Source organism: Gracilinanus agilis, chromosome 3 (genome assembly GCF_016433145.1).
Source record: "Gracilinanus agilis isolate LMUSP501 chromosome 3, AgileGrace, whole genome shotgun sequence".
Classification (NCBI taxonomy): Eukaryota; Metazoa; Chordata; class Mammalia; order Didelphimorphia; family Didelphidae; genus Gracilinanus; species Gracilinanus agilis.
The window spans coordinates 629950035-629970963 of record NC_058132.1 but is presented as its reverse complement, the minus strand read 5'-3'; the positions used below and the strand labels follow the sequence as shown (position 1 = coordinate 629970963).

Sequence of the window (20929 nt, the reverse complement as noted above, 5' to 3'; positions counted from 1 at the left end):
TGAAAAATGCTATCTACCCTGCAGAGAAAGAACTTCTGGAATCTGAAATCAGATCAAAGAATGCTTTTTAAAACTTTTTTCATTTTTCTTGCAGATTTTTTTGGTCTGTTTTCTTTTGCAACGTGACTAATGTGGAAATATATTTTGCATGACTACACATGTATAATCTATATAAAAATGCTTTCCTTCCCCCCCAAGGAGGGAAAGATAACTAATATTTCCCCCCAATTACATAAAAAAAATTCTGTTTTTTAAGTTCCAACTTCTCCTCCTCCCTGAGAGGGTAAGCAATCTGATATAAATTTTACATCTGTAATCAAATAAAACACTTCCTCATATTATTTTGTGGAAGATTTCAGATTAAAAAAAAGAACAAAGAAAGCAAAATATAGTATGTTTTGGTGTGCATTCAGCCGTCAATGAGTTTTTTCTCTGGAAACAAATATTTGGCATTATGATTCTTTGGAATTATCTTGGATCACCATATTACCGAAAATAGCTAGGGCATTCACACTTGTTCATTAAACAAGATTGCTGTTTTTGTACTATGTTCCTCTGGTTCTGATCACTTTACTTTGTACAAGTTCACAGAAGCTTTCCAGTTCTTTCTGAAATCATCCTACTCATCATTTCTTGCAACACAATAGCATTTCATTATAATCAAATACCACAACTTGTTCAGCCATTCCCAAATTGATGGGACATCCCCTCAACTTCCAATTCTTTGTCACCATGAAGAGATGCTCTAAATATTTTCATAGAAATAGGTCCTTTTCTCTTTTTTCCAGATCCCTTTGGGATATGGGCCTAATAATATTGCTAGATCAAAGAGTATGCAGTTTTAAGAGTCCTTTGGGCATGAATACTCAAAATTTTTCTTCAAAAGAATGTTTTAAAATTATTTTACATGTAATAGAAAAAAATAAAATGAGGAAAAAATTTATTCTTAAAAATGGTGGTCAACTGGAGCTTCATCAAACTGACAAAGGAGTCCAAGACACTAAAAAAAAGATTACAATTTCCTCAAGAGAATATGACACTTAAAAAAGGAATTACTATTTAAGATTTTTAAGCTTAAAAAAAAAACTTCCTCCTAAATAGGATCAAAATTTTTAAAAAAGTTACTAAAATTACAAAAAAAACATATAAAAGAAAATTACCAACAAGAAAATAATATCACAATCAAAATTTAATGTAATACCCACAAAGGTTGTGAGGAAAGGAATATTATTTCCTAATTATTCCAGTCTTATCTTTTATACTCACATGTGCATCTGAAGAGCCAGATGAATGTACGGTATCTGATGATCTGGCCTATAAACATAAGAAAAATAAAGTCAACTTGAAATTTTTGGACTCTATAAATAAGACACACCAATTCTTATGGTAGAATTAATTTACCCTTTCAATTTTCTTGTCATGCCTTCTCAATTAGCAAAACTAAGTATGATCAGTGCTTCTAACATACAAATAGATGGCATTTCAAACATCTTAAGTCAATTGTACAAAGGTCAAAACCTCTTAACTTGCCCAGTAGTTTAAAAATTCAAGCATGTATTATATTCTAAATACCTAAGGAATACTATGCTAGGCACACCAAGGATACTAAAAAGGAAAATTCAGATGCTGACAATTTAGCAGTTAATTGATATTACATACATAACATACAAATATAGAATGAACAAAGTATACAAAAGGGAAAACAGAAAAACATGAGATTAAAGATTAATTTCTTTTATTTGTGTAGAACAAGGAAGGAAGTTGTACTTTTGGGGAAGAAACATTTCAAAATCAATAAGAGATGAACTGAACAAATATATGGAATTAAAATAGGCAGGTTAAGATGAGAGAACAGTTTAGAAGTAGTATAAAACAAAGCTAGAAAAGTTAGCAAGGCAACAGAAGGCTAGGCTCAAGCATTTAAATTTTATTTCAAAACTAATCCAGAGCCACTGAAGTGTATAAAGCCAAGGAGATAGGAGGATGATCAAATGTGTGCATTAATGTTAGCATGGAAGAGGTGTGTGATTAGATGGGAGAGGGGGAAAAAGTTATTTAATTACTGCAAAAAAAAAAAAAACCACATAATCTGCTTATCAGTGCTAAACTGCTACAACAACAAATAAAAGCAACTTACTATAGATAAAGAAAAGAAAAAAATTCGATATTGTATAGTATAAGAGCTTTTCCTCTCTGGTACCATAAAAGAGTAAAAAGCAAAGAATCCTCTGAACTAGCAATTGGCCTGGATTTGATTTTTAATCAGTTATCAGACTTTGCAAATCTAAATTTTTCTTTTCCTGATCACTGTGGCAATCTCAGCATGAGAACTCTTTTGAGCATCCACAGAACAGATTCCTCTTTCACCTTCAAGTGTCTGTTTCAGCAACCAATGGAGTATAATATTCATTTGCTCTTTCAGAGGAAGACTTTTAAAAAAAAACTTTTGCCTTTGATCCTGAGCCCCCAGCACAGTTCCTGGCACAGGGCAGGTACTTCAGGTTCATCTGCCCTGAGAGCTCATCTAATCTGACCCCCAAAGGCCTTTCTGTTTCTAAAAGTCGGTGAACTGCCAGCTAATAACTCATTAGAATTTTAATTCCACCCAAAGAATTACATGTTCTCAGGTTACTGTTATTGACTGTGGTCTTAAATAAGTACAATTTTTGATGCTCTTATTTGTAAGATGGCCAGCATTTTACACCTGAAATAAGCAAGAAGAAATGGGCTTAAAATAGTTTTATGTTACAGATGAGGAAATTATGGCTCAAAGAAATTGTGACTTGTCCAAGATCAGTGGTTCAGTCTGGTGCTTAATATAGTTCTTTTAACTCCAAAATGTGGTCTTCCAACTATACTAGCCAATGATATATAAAAGCTGAATCAAATTGTCTGGTAACAAAAAAGCATTTAATAATCTCTTGAAACATAAGTAACTACTACAAACAGATTTTAATTTCATCAGTGGAGGCTGATTTAGAGTTGAAGGGCAGGAGCCATCAGGGGGTATCTGAATTAATATACATATCCAAAACAAATCTCTTGCAAGTGGTCTTTCTTCTCCCCAAATTTCCCCATTCAAGCAATTTTGCAAAATCTAGTCAATTTTATCTCACCAAATACATGTCCTTTTTGTTTATTGTCCCTATAATTACAACTATTTTAACAGTTCTCTAAGATTATCTTTCTGCTGTTAGCCTCTCCCCCCATTGTGATTTGCAATTCATAATTTTGCCATTAATTTTCTTAACACAAGCCTTTTTACATTAATCATACTTTAAAATTTTTCAGGTGGCTAGCAACTGCCTTTCATATAAAGAAAAGTACAACTCCATAACTTGGAATTTAAAGTTCTCCAAAATCTGACTCCAACCCTTTTTCCAGTTTTATCTCATATAAAGCTCTAGTTTACATATTCTATGTCAAAAGTTCTTTCCCTTCCTTCAAGCCTAAACTCAGGAGCCATTATCTCCACAAACCTGATTTTTCCTAATGGAGATTCTCATCAAATTTTCAGAACTTTTCTGGACCTGTCTCTTGTATATACTGTACATTCTTAAAGAATTCATGATTTCATTCACACGGATAGTCCCCTGACCAATACAGACTATAAATCCCTTCATGACATAATATCTCAGAACTGTTAGACCTAAAAAAATTCAACACTGTGCAGCCAACCTAGCTAGTGATGAGGTTTACCATACTTAGCTAGAATGTTGCAGCTAGGTGGTACACTGGATAGAGGACTGGGGGGCCTGGAGTCAGGAAGATCTGAGTTGATATCTGCCCTTGGGCATTTGCTTCCAGTGTAACTCCAGCCAGTTCACTTAACTTCAGTTTGCCTCGATTTCCTCAATTATAAATTGTAAGAGAATAATAATAGCACCTACCTCATAGGGCTATTGTGAAGATCAAGAGAGATAATATTTGGAAAGGTTTTAGCACAAAAACAATTATTTCCTTCAGGACATTTAGCCAAAAATACTAAAAAAAAATGTTGAAGAGTTCTCTTCTCTGCAGTTTACCTTCAATCAACTTTGTTCTTCCAAACTGTTATCTGTCCCTGGTTCTATTCTACAACTTCCCTCTAGGCTTAACAACCATGCTCAAAAGGAAAGCTGGCATATACAGTAAGAATATTTGTAGTGAAAATTAGTCTGTGAACTGTTCTCTTGACAAATCGAATGCTAAAACACCTGTGTTCCTGACCTTACTAATTACAGCCTAGAACAGTGATGGCAAACCTTTTAGAGTGGAGTGCTGTGACCCTCTCAGCAACATGCTGACTATGCCCTGTTCCCCCTACACAGGGGAGGGAGAAAGGGCTCCCATTGGGCTGCTAGACAGAGGGGTGGGTGAAATGAGGAATGTCCTTAATGAGTGTAGAGAGGGGGAAGGGAATGGCCCAAGGGCTCTGCTCCCCTCCAGCTCTACTGCCAATGAGCCCCTACCCACTGTAGGCTCCCATTGGGCTGCTGGGCTGAGGGACGATGGGGGAAATGTCATCTGACACAATAGAGGGGGAAGAAGCAGCTCCACCCAAGTCCCTCTGCCTTTCTAGTGCTGAACTCTTGGGAGGGGGTCCTGCATCCACAGAGAGCATTCTGCATGCCATCTTTGGCACCCATGCCATGGGTTTGCCATCATTGGCCTAGAATAAAATATCAATAAAGGAACTGAGTTAAGAATTACCATTTCTCTAGAGCAGGCAGGCAATAATTCTATGGCCCTGTCTCTCACCTCCTATATCCAAACTGTTGCCAAGGCTTGTCAATGTCATCTTTTGTAGCATCATTCAAATCCATCCCTTTCTCTCCTGACAATGTCAGCACCATCCATTGCAGGCGGCTCTCATCTCTCCCCTAACTCAATAAACTCTAATGACTTATTTCCTCCAGGGTGAAATACACAATATTCTGTTTCAGATTCAAAATCCTTCATAACGTGCCCTCTCTTCCCCTTTGTCTTCTTACACCTTAGACCCCAACATGAGACATTGGTTATTCATGAACAAGAGGTTTTGAACAATGAAACATGGATAACCTAATGGAACTGGCTTGTCAGCTTTGGGAGGGAAAAGAGAAAAAGGGAGGGAAAAATCATGAATCATGTAACCATGGAAAAATAGTCTAAATAAAAAATAAAAAAAGGAAACCTTCCGTTCATCAAGGAAGTAGAAATAAGCAAATTAAATCAACGTATTGACCATGTCTGAAAATATGAACATACTTCATTGATCGAGCCCTCTAAAGTCACAGTTGGTTACCACACTTTATCATAAAATTCGCCATACATATTATTCTGACAATCCCCTTATTTTAAAGAATAGGGCGGTGATGGCAAGCCTATGACACACATGTCAGCACTGATACGCATAGCCATTTTTGATGACACAAATATGGGGCCGCATGACGAGGATGAAACATTTGCTGTAGTGTAGTCACTGTGCACTATAGATGACAATTCTACCTATATTAATTTACCTATTTTGGTTTGTTAAATACAGTTATATATTATAATTATACATTTCTGACATCTAAACTACAAATACCGCAAGACACACCACTCAAGTTATGCTTGGGTTTTTGGTGAATTTTGATACACCAATCTTAAAAGGTTACCCATCACTGGAATAGGAAATTAAGACAGCAAGAAAGGTTGAGTAAGGTGGAGGCTAACTAGCAGTAGTACTAGTGACAGTAGTAATAAGTCACAGGTAAAAACAATAGTTAGCATTTATAGCACATTTTAAGCTTTACAAAACTTTTAAAAATAATATATTAAACCATTTAAGTAGATGCTATTATTTATCCCAATTTTACAATTGCAAGAACTGGTTCAGAGTAAGATTAGCTTGCCCAAGTTTCTGAGGTAAGATTTGAACTCTGGTCTCCCTGACTCAGAATTCTACCCACTGATAGCAAGCTTCCTCTTTGTAGAAAGTGACAAAGGTAGGGCTCAAACATTTTTTAAAAACTTCTACTTTCTCCTTATCTTGCTTTTTGCCTTTGCCCTAACTATCCTCTGTGCCTAAACACTTTTCCTCCTCATCTCCATTGCACAGAATCTTTTTCTTATTTTAAAACACTTATATGAAGTATAAGAAGAGCTATAGCAAAACCACCACTTAGGGCTAAGCAGTAGTAGAATGAGGAAAACGGAGTAGTTCCATGGAAATAGAAAGGGCAATTCGGGCAAAGCTATGAGGGGTTTAAAAAACAAAGGAGTTTATATTTTATCTTAGAGGCAACAAGGAATTTACTGAGTAGGCAAGGCCAACCTGAGGTTAAGAAAAACCAAGAACAGCTGGACTAAGTAGCTTGAAATAGTACAGATGAGAAGAAACAACAAATAAAAGTAGTAGTTGTTTGAGTTAAGAAAGTGCACGAAAGAGGAAAAGATGACAAATGACAAAAGGTCATCAGATCTGGCGACTGATAATCCTCACCTTTTACTCAGGACAAATATAAGCAAAAAAAAAAAATTACACAGGAGCATATGTGTTTTTCCTTCTGTTGTACAGGATGAAGTAGAATAGAAAGTCTATAAAGAATCTGACAAACTCCCCCAAACTGAACATGTTGCTGTTTAGTACAGAGGGGGCAAAAAATACATAGGAAAAGACTGTTTGGGACTTAAGATATGACAGAAATCAAGACTTATAAAGTAGTCAGAAGCCTAGTTTGTGTAGCATGCATAATGTATTCAGTGAGATCAAAGCTGCTAGATATGTCGAATACTAAATGTCACCACCTAAACAAAAAGAACAAGCAATGATATTGTTTCTGAGCTCTTCTGGCATCCTCACTGTGGCAACTACTTAAAACTTTTTTATTTCTAAAGATAAACCACTTTGTTAAAAATGTGTGAGCTTCTGAGACTTGTTTTACACTTACAAATGTTAAGTCCTCATATATTAGCCAAGTCACTAAAGGTTTCCAAAGGGTGCTTCCAAGAAAAGGAGGGGGAAAGAAAAAGAATTTCAAAATTTTAAAGGGAAAAATAGATTAGGGGCCAAAATAAGAATTTAATTTTTAATTAAAAGGAAACACAAGTAACCTACAAAAGAAGTTTGTTTAAAATAGTTCTGTTAAAGTTGGATAAAAGCCAAAATGTAAGAAAATGACTGAAGACAGACCTTGGAATTGTAATGCTAAGACAAATGGACTAACTACCAAACAAAAGGAAGGGTAGTTAACTAACAGAGTACAGTTCAGTCACTCCTACTCAGAGAAGCAAATGAAGGTTCTGATTTCATTGTTTACTAAAGGTAACAAGAAATAGTCTATGAGGGGGCAGCTGGGTAGCTCAGTGGATTGAGTCAGGCCTAGAGACAGGAGGCCCTAGGTTCAAATCCGGCCTCAGACACTTCCCAGCTGTGTGACCCTGGGCAAGTCACTTGATCCCCATTGCCTACCCTTACCAATCTTCCACCTATAAGTCAATACACAGAAGTTAAGGGTTTAAAAAATTAAAAAAAAAAAAAAAAAAAAAAAAAAAAAAGAAATAGACTATGAAACATCTGGTCATCTCATATTGAAGTCTGTGTTCATGATTAACATAAAAAAGAGACCCACCATCAAGATAGTTTTGTCATATTTACCAACATTTTTTCAAAGTAACAAGTAGTACAGCAATTCTGGGAAGATATTGCCAAGATCATCCAAACCAAATTAGTACTGGGTCATTTCAATGCAAAAACAGTGGGAAAAGGGGAAAAGTATGCTGGAAAATGAGTAAAGCCAAAAGGCTTTGAGATTGTAAAGTAAGCTTCACAACTTTAATCTTAAAAAAAAAAAAAAAAAAAAAGAAGAAGAAATCAAAAAGCCTTTTCTTTTCCATAGAAAGACCAAAAGGAAACCATTTCTACTCTGGATGAACTTTATATATATATATACACTCATATATATATATATAGTGTTCTCCATAGAATTAAAGTGTGTATATATATATAAATATATATAAGTATATATATATATAAGCATATATAATATATATAAAAGTAAACAAAATATAACTTTTATGTTTTTTGCATATAAAAACATACATTATTCCATCTGATCCTTTCAAAAAGGTACGGTAATTAATTACTCTTACAGATGAATATAAGAATGGTTTTAAAGTGACCTGGCCAGAATCACACAACTAGTAACAACTGAGGAGAGATTGGAAACCACATCATCCTGATTCATTACTGAGGGAGTAAAAGCATCAATGATGATGCTTCATTGGGAGCACTAAAAATGAAGGTTTCTTCTCTTCCCAAAGAAAATGACCTGAACTCATGCAGATAGTGAGTGAAAAACCAGGGCTTCAGACTTCAAGTTCATCTAGCATTTTCTGCTCAAGTGCTATCTCATANGGGCTCACTGGTGGCAGATCTGGAGGGGAGCAGAGCCCTCAGGCTACTCCCCTACCCCTCTTTACACTCACAGAGGAAATTCCTCACTTCACCCTCCCCTCTTATCCAGCAGCCCAATGGGAGCCCTTTCTCTCTCCCTGGTATAGGGTAAGGCCTTCCTACCCACCCCACCCCAGTTTGAGGGGCATACCCAACATGTGGTGGGAGGAGGGGCATGGGGGGGGGGCCATGCAGCACTCCATCTGTAAAAGGTTTGGGGTCACTAATCTAGACATAAAAGGAAATTATCTCAAGTAAATTAGAGGAAAAAGGAATTTATTATCCATCAGATTTATGGATAGAAGAGGAATTGATAAGTCAAAAAGAGATGAAGAACATTGTGAAATGTAAAATGTATAATGATACATTAAATTGAAAAAAGTTTTGTACAAACAAAACAAATATTGCCAAGACTAGAAGGAAGAAAAGCAGAAAGTGGGGGGGTGGGGTTATAGACAGCCTCTCAGATATAGGTTTCATATCTAAAATGTACTGAGAACTTTACCAGATTTATAAAAGTAAGAGCCATTCTCCCAAATGATTAATGGGCAAAGAAATGAACAGGCAATTTTCAGGTAAAGAAATCAAAGCCATATACAGGTATATGGAAAAAATGCTCTAAATCACTGATTAGAGAAATGCAAACCAAAACAATTCTGAAATAGCATCTTACAGTCATCAGATTGGCTAAAATGACACAGCAAAAAGGTATAAGGAAAAATGTAAACACTAATATACTGCTAGTGGAGCTGTGAACTGATCCAACTATTTTGGAGAGCAATTTGTAATTACACTCAGTTATAAAACTAGGTAACATTGCTGGGTCTGTTTCAGGGAAAATGGAAAAGAACCCATATGTTCCAAAATATTTCTAACATCTCTTTGTGGTGGCAATGAATTGGAAATTAAGGAGATGTCCATCAATTGGAGAATGGCTAAACAAATTGTGATATATGATTATGATGGGATGCTACTGCACCATAAGATATGATGAGCAGGCTAATTTTTTAAAAACTTGAAAAGGACTTATGAAATAATGAGCAGTGAAATGATTAGAACCAAAAGAACATCATCCACAGCCACAGAATTAATACTGGAAGAATAAATTGTGACTGTTACTTCCAGCTAGTGAACTGAAAGATGAAAATATCAAAGACTTAATTTGTATGAAAATGTCCCTCCTCCCAGACGTAATGCTGGGGAGGGGGAGAACAGGATACTTCTGAATGGGTTTTATTATGTAGGTAGGAAGCAAGGAGCAAGTAAGTTAAACATTGAGAGATTTGTGATTTAATTTCTGTAGTCATTGTCTTTGTATATGGAAACGCTTATTTTATTTGGTTTTATAAAATTTGGAATAAAAATTTATAATTAAATTTAAAAAGAAAGAAGTATACATATGTAAACATAAATCTGTACACTGACTGTCTGGAAAATTACTTCTCATTCAGTAGCTCTAGTCCATTACCATTACTACTATTAATATAAATACTTATCATTTGCCAACCATGCTGAATCAATCAATATTATTGACTGAAAAATTTACTCCCTCACCCCTACATAACTCTAACCCCAGCCTAAATATAAAAGTCCTCTCTTATAACAGATCCACACAGTGACAATGTCTGAAAATAAGTTTCCCATTTTGCACGACTAATCCATCACCTTTCTGCCAGGAGGTTAGAAGTATTCTTCAGTCTTCTGAAGTTATAGTAGTTACAATGAAGAGAGTTCTTTTTTGGTCAAGTGTTTTTCACAATATTGAAGTAATTTCATAAATTGTTTTCTTAGTTCTGCTCACTTTCTGTATCAGTTCATAAAAATCTCAGGTTTCTCTGAACCCATCCCCTTTGTCATTTCCTAAAGCCCAATAATATTTCCTTACATTAACATATGATTTGTTCAGCATTCCATTGATTAATAGTCACTGTTCCCAATGAAGCCATTCTTTAAAAAAAGTTAGAAGGGGCCCGACAGCAAATACCAAAGAAGTTCACAGAAAATTAAATTGACTAAAGTTTAAGAGACAGAGTACAATTGGTTAACGATGATGAAAATAATTTCCCATCAACTATCCATGAATTCAAGTCATATCATTAAAACCAACTCCAAATTATAAAGAAAAAAATGGTGCACTTATGAAAGCTTTAGCCTAATCTATTTAACAAACTGTAGATCCTGAAAAATTGGAAATGAAGGAAATATTGACTTACCTTTTCTTAAGAGTTTAACAAAATGACTAACAGAAACAAGAGAGCAAGAGAATTTTTAAAAAAAAATCACCTCAGCCAGCAAATGGGGAGGCTATGTAGGCAAGACAAAACTGCAAATACTAATATGAAGGATATTATTGAAACATTACAATTTTTACTTCTCCAAACAAAAAACAGCAAAGGAAAAGATGAGCTATAAAAGGAAAAAATTTATCGTAAGAACCAAATAAACCAGTGTTTATAAATGAAACTGAGGATAAAAAAAGGATGCAAAATGGGCCCGATTTACTCTTAAGGTTCTAAAAATAACTATTCTTCAATCTTCATCAGTAATAGTAACTATCACATTTGAAATCTAACACCTCAGCAACATATATTAAGCTGATACATAGTAATAATATTTAGGATAAATTTGTGAAGAGTAGCTAGACCAGAAAAAATACACCAAAAAAAAAAAAAAAGTCTTGCAGTTGCCAACATAAATATTAACACAATGAAGGATAAATTCTCAAGATCAAGGGACTAGAAACCAAATGCATGAGGATAAAAAGTTCAAAGTATTTTTTTTTTTGCTAAAAAGGCAATGTCAGCAACTATGAATCATGAGTGATTTCTCATCAGTACCTCCTATCAAATGCCTCTGCATCTAGGAATGAATTAAAAAACCATGGTACAGTCTTCTAAGAAGTACCAAAAATACTAAAGCTTGAAAGAGCTCAGATTAGTTGAAAGGAAAGCTTCTCCCATCCCCAAATAATCGGGACATTTCATTAATACAGAAAGACTCTGCAATGACAGAGACCAGAACTTTAATACCCAGATTTCTCCTAAACTTACTAGGAGAGTGATCCACCCAATCTGTTGGCCACAGTAGCCATAGCAGGGGAGGAAAAGGATTCTCAGAATTGCAAAGTGTTTTTATTAGACTAACAATAAACCTTGACTACTGGAACTCTGAAAATGAGATCCTCATCCAAAGAGTGCACTTATTTCTAGAGATGAATCATATCTTGATATTCTTGTCATAAAAAAATAAACCAGAAGAAGGAAGCTGTAGAAGGAAGGATATAGTCTTTGGAATTGTGAAAAAAGAAAGTCAGAGAAAGTCTGAAAGTACACCCCAAAGGGAGCAAAAAACATTGTTTTCATAGGATCACTACGTATTACAATATTAATAAGCACTTGTAAAAATACCACCATAAAAAGAAAATTGCAACTTATGTACCAAAGTTAGTTACTGAGAGAACAAAGTGGAAAAATTCTACAAAGAATATGATAAAACATTCTAAATCAAATCTATAAATAGTCTTCTATTTGGTGACTTCAATCCCAAGGTGGGAAAAGGTAAGGTTAGGGAATATATCTATGGGAAAGCACAATTCAAGAAAAGCTGCCTATCAATTATTTTTTCTCTTTAAGCATTCCTGTGTTACAAGCAGGAGAATTCTGAGTAATGTACCAAAAAAAGATTTGGAGGGTATTCTTCATCTATACTGGGGAAAAGATAGAGAAACCAGAACAACTTTTCAGGGTGGGAAAGATCATTATAATTTTCAATGGGGAAAAAAGATAAAACTGCTCAGCTCTTATTTGGTTTCCATTTTCTCAAGTCAAAATAATGAGAGAATCATAAGTGGCATACTAATTTGAAACTCTAAATATGTATGAAGAAGGAACCTATTGTTTTAATATTTTGGTAACAGTATTTCAGCATCATTGGTTTCCTTTGTAATTCCATGTATTTCATTTTGTGCATTTAAAAATATGCTGATTATGTTGTAAAATGAAAGGGGAATAGGCAGTTAGGCAGTTCAGTCGATTGAGAGCCAGGCCTAGAGATGGAAGGTCCTGTGTTCAAATTTGACCTCAGACACTTCCTAGCTGTTTGACATTTGGCAAGCCACTTTACCATCATTGTTTAGGCCTTACTGCCTTAGAACCAATAAGTGTTTTAAAAAGGGGGGGGGGGGTGTGTGAAAGGAGATGTTTCAGAGAAACCATCTAAACTTTTATGAACCGACATCAATGGAATGCAAGAATTAGGTAAACAATTTAACAAGAACAACATTTGTAAAGACAAAACTTTGAAAGACATAATTAACTCTGATCTATACAACAGCAAATCGTGATTCCAGAGAACTTAAAAACATGTTACTAACAACCTCTGGGGATGGAGAAAGGAAGGGAAAGCCTAAAGTGCCTACTATGTGCAGGGTACTATGTTAAGAACTGGCACTACAAAGGAACTCATGTTCTAGAGAGGGAGAGAAGATATAAACAACTATGTACAAATGAGCTACACCCAGGAAAAATTGGAAATAAATAAAAAGCAAGGCATTAAAATTAAGAAAGAACAGGAAAGGCTTCCTGTAGAATGAGGTATTTTATAGCTGGGGCTTGAAGCAAGACAGGGAAGCTTGGAAATGGAGATAAATGAAGAAGAGCATTTAAAGCTACTGAAAATACCCAGAATCTGGAAATGGAGTATCTCATGTGAGGAACAAATAGCTTGGAGAACAGTGTCACTGGATCAAAATGCACAGGAGAATTTTAAGTATAAGAAGACTGAAAAGGTAGGGAAGGGCCAGGTTATGAAGGGTTTTAAAAGTCCAAAGGGGTTTTAACACTTGATCCTGAAAATGGTTTTTAATGAGTTTAACTGAGTATGACTGAGAAGTTAGAGGGCATGGTGAGACTTGTGCTTAAGGAAGATTATTTTGATAGGTGAAGTAGAAGACAGACTGGAGCATGGTGAAGTTTGTGGCAAAATAATTGAGGTGTCAAGAAAAGGGTGAATGAGCATGCCAAAAGCTACACGGAGATTCAAGATTAAATAAATGCTGTTAAATGTATGAATGCACGTATTCTCTCCACAGATTACAACCTATTCACCCTTTCTCATTCTGTTTTTTGACCATATTCTTTCATATGTCCTTTAGAGGTGACATATATACTGAAGGACTTCCTCTAAGCCTTTTTACATTTCAAGAATACCCATGGAGGCCTTGGACCATCTACTTGTTATATTTTGCTCAGAAGCACATGACCTTTGTTCTAGGCAACTAAATGGCACAGTTAGAAGTAGATTGCTGAACTTGTAGTCAGGAAGACCTGAGTGTGAATCTTGCTGTTCACACTACTCCCTAGCTATAAGTCCCAACCTATCTGTGCCCATATAGTCAAGCTATCACTTTATTTTCTGTCAATGTATTTGCTTCTCTGTCATTCAAAACACTTCACATACTGGCCCATTCCTGGTCTGCTTTCACATTACTCCCCTCTCTTCACACACTTAACTTGCTGCTCTGTGTACATGACATTCCATTTCCCCCATCCTTGTCTCTTTGCACTAGCTTTCCCCACATCTGAAATGTTCTCCCTCCTCAGATTTACCATCTTAAAGAGTCCCTGGTTTCCTTCAAGGCTCAGCTCAAGGTATCATACTACTTGCTTTCTCAATGGGCTGGAAAGGGTTAGGAGAAAAGAGAGAGAATTTGGAACTCGAATTTTTAAAAATGAATGTTTAAAAAAATTCAATAATTGGGAAATATATCATGAAATAAAAATATGACTTTTTTTTTTAAAAAGGACTCAGCTCAAGCACCCCCTTCTAAATGAGACTTTTCCTGGTGTCTCTGCCTAGGTGCTAGTGCCTTCCCCCAAGGTTACTTTGTAACTATATTGTATCTTGTATAAATGTCTGTGTAAATATATGTGCACATACTCTGTATATATGTATATGTGTGTAGCATGCTTACATACACACATGATACTTCTCTCTTTTTAAAGATCTTTTATTTTCATGGGAAGGTGGAAAGTGATCATGATACTAAAAAAAGAAAAAAAGGTCAGTCTACTACAAATCATGCTGTCTGTCTTCAGGTGGTACCTTTCCTCTTTTGTTGACTACCTATCCCATTTGGCTTAGCAGCTATTCCAAAATCTTTCCAGTCTCTTCAAGTCCAAGATCAACTCCATCCCACAACTTTATTTTAGCAATGACATCCTTTCCCAAGACACGTACAACATTCCCTACACCTACTTTCGTATCTACTTTCTTCTGGAAATCTGAACCTTACATACTCTTCTTTAAATGTTTTCAAAATGAATATTTATTGTATGCATTTTGTTTGTGAATATGAATACCAAAAAAATTTTATTGTAAAATGTTTTCTCATACAAGTTCATGGACCCCCTGAAATTGGTCCAAAAAACCCAGGTTGGGAGTCTCCATAGAGTTGCCTAGAGGACAGAGGAGTTCAATTTGACCAGTCCCAAGTTGCACAGCCAGTATGTGGCAAAGGTAAGGCTTGAAGCCAAATCTTCCTGGCTCCTATGTTCCTGCTCCTTCATCTGAGGCTTTCTATTACATGTTATAGAGAAGAGAATGTCACACTTTGTAGAAGAAGCAACAGGAATAAAGATCTATAGTCCATTAGTGAATGACACGAGCAGTTACAGCCACTAGACCAGTGGTGAAAATTCCTAACATTGGAACAGCAAGACAACTTCAAATGACAGCGGCAGTGGAGGAGCCTAGCGCATCCCGGAGCCATGGAGCCATCTTACACAGATGTGGTTAAGAATGTCAATTATGACAGAGAATTTCATGCCTCTAAAAAAAGTCTAATCAGGAAGCTTTGAGCTTAGCTGTTTCTCTTGAAATTTTGTCTTAAGTCTTTTAGCAAAAGGAAACACTGACAAGCATTTCTTAAGGGCATCTTATATGCCAGATACGTCCATTTATGTGCACTACTAAATTCACAGTCAGAATATAAAATGTTAAACTAAATCCTGACAACATACAAAAACCTGCTTTTCAAGAGGTTTTTTCATGGTTTTACTTTTGAAAAGAGAACATGAGGCATATTTGTCTCCTTTGCTAGCCTTGTAAATTTGCAATTGCAAAACACACTAAGCAGACATTGGCTAGAGTGGGTCTTTGTTTTCAAGATAAATGAATCAAGGATTTCCATCAATCTACAAAAGTTAGGATCAATTGTTGTATTCAACCAATGGAAACCTTCAATGTCTTTTGTTCCTTCTCTTCCAATGTTTAGTGAGGATATAGAAAAAAGCAAACAGCTCCAAGGACTCCACAGTAATCTAGGGCTACTTACTTACCATATAAACACTTCACTAAAGGGAAGGGATGATATAAACAAAAACTAACTTCACCTAGCTTTAGCAAAATAAGGAAATGCTCACAGGTCCTAATGATTTCTGAACTGGTGAATTTTGGGAAGTCAATTCTAAGGAAGATAGTAATACTCTAAACATTTGACTGGCTAAAAATCCATACCTACTATTATCAATCAATAAATACTATTGGGGCAGCTGGGTTGCTCAGTGGATAGAGAGCCAGACCTGGAGATGGGAGGTCCTGGATTCAAATTTGACCTTAGACACTTCCTAGCTGCACGACTCTGGCAAGTCACTTAATCTCATTTGCTTTTCTTGGATACTTAGTATCCATTCCATGAGAGAAGGTAACAGTCTGTTTAAAAATAAATAAGCAAGCTTAGGCTGGGGATAAAACAAAATAACCCTAAAAGATCTTACATTCTTGCTTACTTACATGAAAGTGATGCAAGAAGAAATGGGCCAATTGAAAAAGGAGAACCATAAACTGACAGAGGAAAACCAGGCCTTAAAAATCAGAATTGACTACCCAGAAACTTATGATTTCATGAGAACTCAAGAAACAATAAAGCAGAATCAAAGGAATGAAAAAAAAAAAGAAGAAAAAATGAAATGTCTTATTGAAAAAACAACTGACCTAGAAAATAGATCTAGGAGAGACATTTGAGAATTATTGGACTACCTGTGTTGGGAGGAAATTAGAAAATTATATATTTAATGTAGGATAACACTCAGGCTGTCTCAAAAGAGCTGAGAATTCCAACCACGGAATGAAGGGAAGGAAAGCCACGATCAAGAAAAAACCTTGGACATCATATTATAAGAAATTATCAAAGATAACTGCCCAGAGATCCTCAAACAAGAAAATAAAATTGAAATAGAAAGAATTCACAGATCACCTCCAGAAAGAAATCCTCAAATGACAACCTCCAGGAATATAATAGCTAAATTCAAGAGCCACCAAGTCAAGGAAAAAATACTTCAAATAGTCAGAAAGAAACCATTCAAATACCATGGAGCTACAATCAGGATCACCCAGGACCTGGTAGCTTCTACATTAAAGGATCGAAAGGCATGGAATATGATATTCAGGAAGGCAAAAGATTTGGGTTTACAACTCAGTCACCTATCCAGCAAAACTGGGGAATGGACATTTAATAAGATAGAAGATTTCAAAGCATTCCTGAGGAATAAGCCAGACCTAAACAAAAAATTGGAAGTCCAAACACAAGACCCAAGAGGAGCTCAAAAAGGTAAATAAGAAAGAGAAAATTTAAGGGACTCATTAAGGTAAAAATGTTTATAAGTCTACATGGAAAGAGGATTTCTAATTCTCAAAAATTACTCTTAGTAGTAGGAAGTAGGAGACAGAAGGAATATACTCAGAAAGAGGGTGAAGAAGTAAGCTGATTATGATGTATATGATGATATGGAACAATATGTATGAGAGAAGAAGACCTGAGAGGGAAAAAAATTAGGAGTCTAAGAAAGACGGAATGAGAACCTGGGCTTTAAGAAGAAAGAAGCAGATAGAGATGTAGGAGATGTCATGGAGTCTGAAATGATAAGCTCTAGTGATTCACTGGGTAAAAGTTGAGTAAGGAGTTGAGGATGATACCAAAGTAAAGAAGCTGGGTAAATGGAAAGATGTTAATAAGCACAACAGAAGTATTTTTGTATAAATACTTCTGTATTTATGTTCAAAAGAGGGATAGGTGAATTCGGGGGGAAAGATGATGAGCTTTGTTCTAAATATGTTAAGTTTGAGATGTCTCTACAAGACATCCACTTAGAAATGTCCAATCAGGATCTAATGACATGGAACAGAAGTTCTGAAGAGAGTCCGGGGCTAAATATGTAAACCTGGGCATTTTCTGCAAAGAGATGACCCCAAAGCTATAACCAGCTCTCCTCTTCAGACAGCTAAAGACCAAAAAAAAAAAAAAAAAAAAATGAGCAAAGGCAGGTGTAGCCTGATTATGAAGGAAAGAAAATATCAAAGGAAGATATGATGGTTCATGCATGTTACTCTACAATTTTCAGAAGAATGGGAGAATATCAATATAAAATCAGAAAACAGTAGAGGTGGAAGAGGCTTTAAAGTTAATGTTTTCACACATGAAGAAATATGTTAAGCAGTTACTCAATAGGTAAGAGAAAATTATTTGTTGTTTCCCAATTTTTACAACTATGGGAAATAGGGCATACTCAAATAATTTCCACTGTCAACATCACATAAACACATTTTTAAAAAAAGAAAGATTTTTAGCATTGTTAAATGTTTTCAGAAATTACCTCTTCCTAGTTTGACCAATTATGACCAATGGAGACCAAGAGGAAATCTAATTAGTTTTTACAATATTCTAGTTTTGATTTAGTTTATTTTGAAACCTGACATCTCAAAATAACAGCTAGAACTTAATTAATATACTCCAGCAAAAGGCAAAAACAGCCACTCCCTTCAAGGACTTATCTCCTTCCCTCCCACCCCCCCACCCCCTCACAATTAATAAGGGGATACTGTGATAACTGTTTAGAATTAAGTTCTAGCTGTTATTTTGAGATGTCAGGTTTCAAAATAAACAATTAAAATTACTGGGATACTGTAAAGAATTGTGGCGATATAATCTGATTTATAATATAGATTACAGTAGGGATGTGGCAAAGTTTCAGAAATATAGTCACTACGAGTAAATATGAGATTGCCACTGCATACAATTATGTTAAAAGGCCCAGACAGTAAAACCAAAAATTACCACCTATATCGCAGAACCAATAACATCATTCTCCCCCCCCCCCCTCCTTTAGAAGCAAAAGGGTACTGAGGTAAATAAACAAGTAAAATCCAATTCTCTTTGAAGCTGAAGTCTGGGATTGAATTCTGCCTCAGCCACTTATTTACCTGTGACCTTGACTGGTCTTTCTGGGCCTCAGTCTGCTACTCTGCAAATGAAGGGGTTGGAGATGATACCCAAGTTCCCCTCCAGCTCAATGATTTTTTTTTTTAATCTTTACTTCTTAGAATAAAGATTGTATACTGGTTACAAGGCAGAAGAGCCATGGGTTAAGCAATAGGGGTCAAGTGACTTGCTTAGGGTCACACAGCTAGGAAGTGTCTGAAACCAAATCTGAACCCACAGCCTTCTTACAGTTCTTTTAATTTGGAACTGACACTTAGTATTGATTATGAAAAACAGATTATATTTGGTTGTTTTCTTAATATGCATTAAGGAGTTGCTTCTCAAAATGTTTCCCAAATATTTCATAACAACAAGCATTTCTCACCTTTACTGAAAAACCAAATTACTGGTGAGAACTAATCAGAGACTTGGGAGTTAATCCAATGCTTTGACTGAGACGTTGTTGACGACTTAAAATGAGGTAATATTTGTAAAGGGTCTAGCCCTGTGATACGGACATAGTAGCCGTTTACAAAAGGCTCGATGCCTTCTCCCATTCACAGCTCTTAAAAAGTGGTAAACGAGGCTTTCGTGCACACGATTAGGCCTGGGCGCTGGGTTGGGGGTCTGAAGTCTCGGGTGGTAAAGAGAAGGCCAGTTCTGCTCCTTTCTACCTGGGTGACCTTGGGAGGGAGGTGGTGCCCGGGCCTCGGCTGCTCGTGAGCCCCCAGGCCCAGTCCAGCTAGACTCAAAGACGCCACGGGAGGCGGCGGGCAGCCTTCCCACGCCGCTCCTCCGCAGAGCACCCCGGGGAGGGACTAACGGTCTTGCTAATTGGCCCACGTGCAAAACCAACTCCGGCGTGACCCAGGAGCGGCCCAGGACTAGAGGTGCCGGCGCGCCTGGGCCTGAGCCTCGGCGCCGAAACCTCACACCAGCCCTCCGAGGCTTTCCACCCAGTTACGCGCCTCAGGCAGCCCAAACCTAGGAGGAGGAATTCCCGCGTCCCCCGGACGCTGACCCCGCCGCCCTGGGAGCCTCGGAGCTTGGGCCTCCCGCCAAGAGCAAGCGGTGACGGCGGCGCTGACGGCGGGCGAACGCCTCGCCCTCACCCCGGATCCTGGGCTAGCTCTCGGCGCGCCAGGCCGCGCTCCTCCGCCCGCCCTCAGCGCCGCCACCACGGCTGGACTGCAGAGAGAGCTCAGGCCTCACAGCCTGCGCACCACGGCGCGGCGGCGCCCCGCCCCCGGCCGGGCCCGACCTAACCTGTCGGCCTGAGCCCCTGCGGCGGGCGCCCATCGCCTTCATTCTCCCCCGCTACCCGGGTGCCCCTCCGCCCCCGCCCGACCCACGAAGCCCCCTCGGAAATTACCTTTGAACTGGATTTCTGCGAGCCGCCTGGCGTTTTGTCCGCCATCTTGCGTCCTGCCCCTCCTCGGCGGCAGCAGCAGGAGTGAGTCGAGCGCCGACCGTGCGTGCAGATCGTCGTCGGGGGCCCGCCAGAAGCGTCTGCAGGGTAAAAAAGCCGATAGTCGAGAAAGCGAGCCGAGAGGGCGAACTGCAGAAGGTCCCTCGCTTCCCCCTCCCCCACCGAAGGCCGGGAAAGATGTAGACGGTCGGACGTCACGTGCATTCCGAACCCGCCTTCCGGACGCCCATTGGGGGGGGGGGGCGCCTGGATTGGGGCGGGGCTTGGTGCGCGCGCCTGTGCTGGACTCGGCGCAATGAGGCCAGGACACGTCCCCTTCCTTAGGCGCCCCCCAGCGGCGCTCCCGGAGTCGGGGCAAAGCTTGGAGCAGGGCACTCTCTAATTAGTCTTTAAAAATAAAGCGAATTAAAGCGATTTGGCGTTTTAGGAAGGGGCGGGAAGGAACATCCGGGCTATGGAGTAACCATTTGGACTCGTGAATAGCAAGCGAGGTGGGGGGAGGGGAGGCTGAGTTCAAATTGTGTTCTTAATCATTTAAAAAAGTATAGCCTCCGTTCCCTTTCAGTAAAATGGGGATGATCACATTCCTGAAAGGAAGGGTTCTTAATCTGTCTTTGTGTCGTGGACTCTTAGGGCAGCCTGGGGGAGCATAATGCAAACTCCCTTCCAAATTATATCTGGAAATGCATCAAATAAAATGGAGGATTGCAAAGGAAACCAATTAATATTGATAGACATCTACTGGGAGCAGATAAGGTGCTCAGTGGATAGAGCGCCAGGACTGGAGACAGAAGATCCTAGGCTCAGTTCGGACTTCATACACTTCCTAGCCATGTGACCCCAG

The 20929-nt window shown here is 37.8% G+C and overlaps 1 protein-coding gene across 2 annotated transcripts in view; it reads right to left on the bottom strand.

Moving 5' to 3' along the window:
- LOC123242776 (U2 snRNP associated SURP domain containing) overlaps positions 1–20321 on the bottom strand; it is a 73415-nt gene extending 53094 nt beyond the window's left edge. For both annotated transcript variants that reach the window (XM_044670841.1, XM_044670842.1), the window contains exons 1-2: positions 20029–20321; positions 1267–1314 (exon numbers count right to left, since the gene is read on the bottom strand). In XM_044670841.1, coding sequence (XP_044526776.1) covers positions 1267–1314; positions 20029–20289 — 309 coding nt within the window. In that variant the 5' untranslated portion in view covers positions 20290–20321. The remainder of the gene's footprint in view (positions 1–1266; positions 1315–20028) is intronic.
- Positions 20322–20929: the final 608 nt, after the last annotated feature.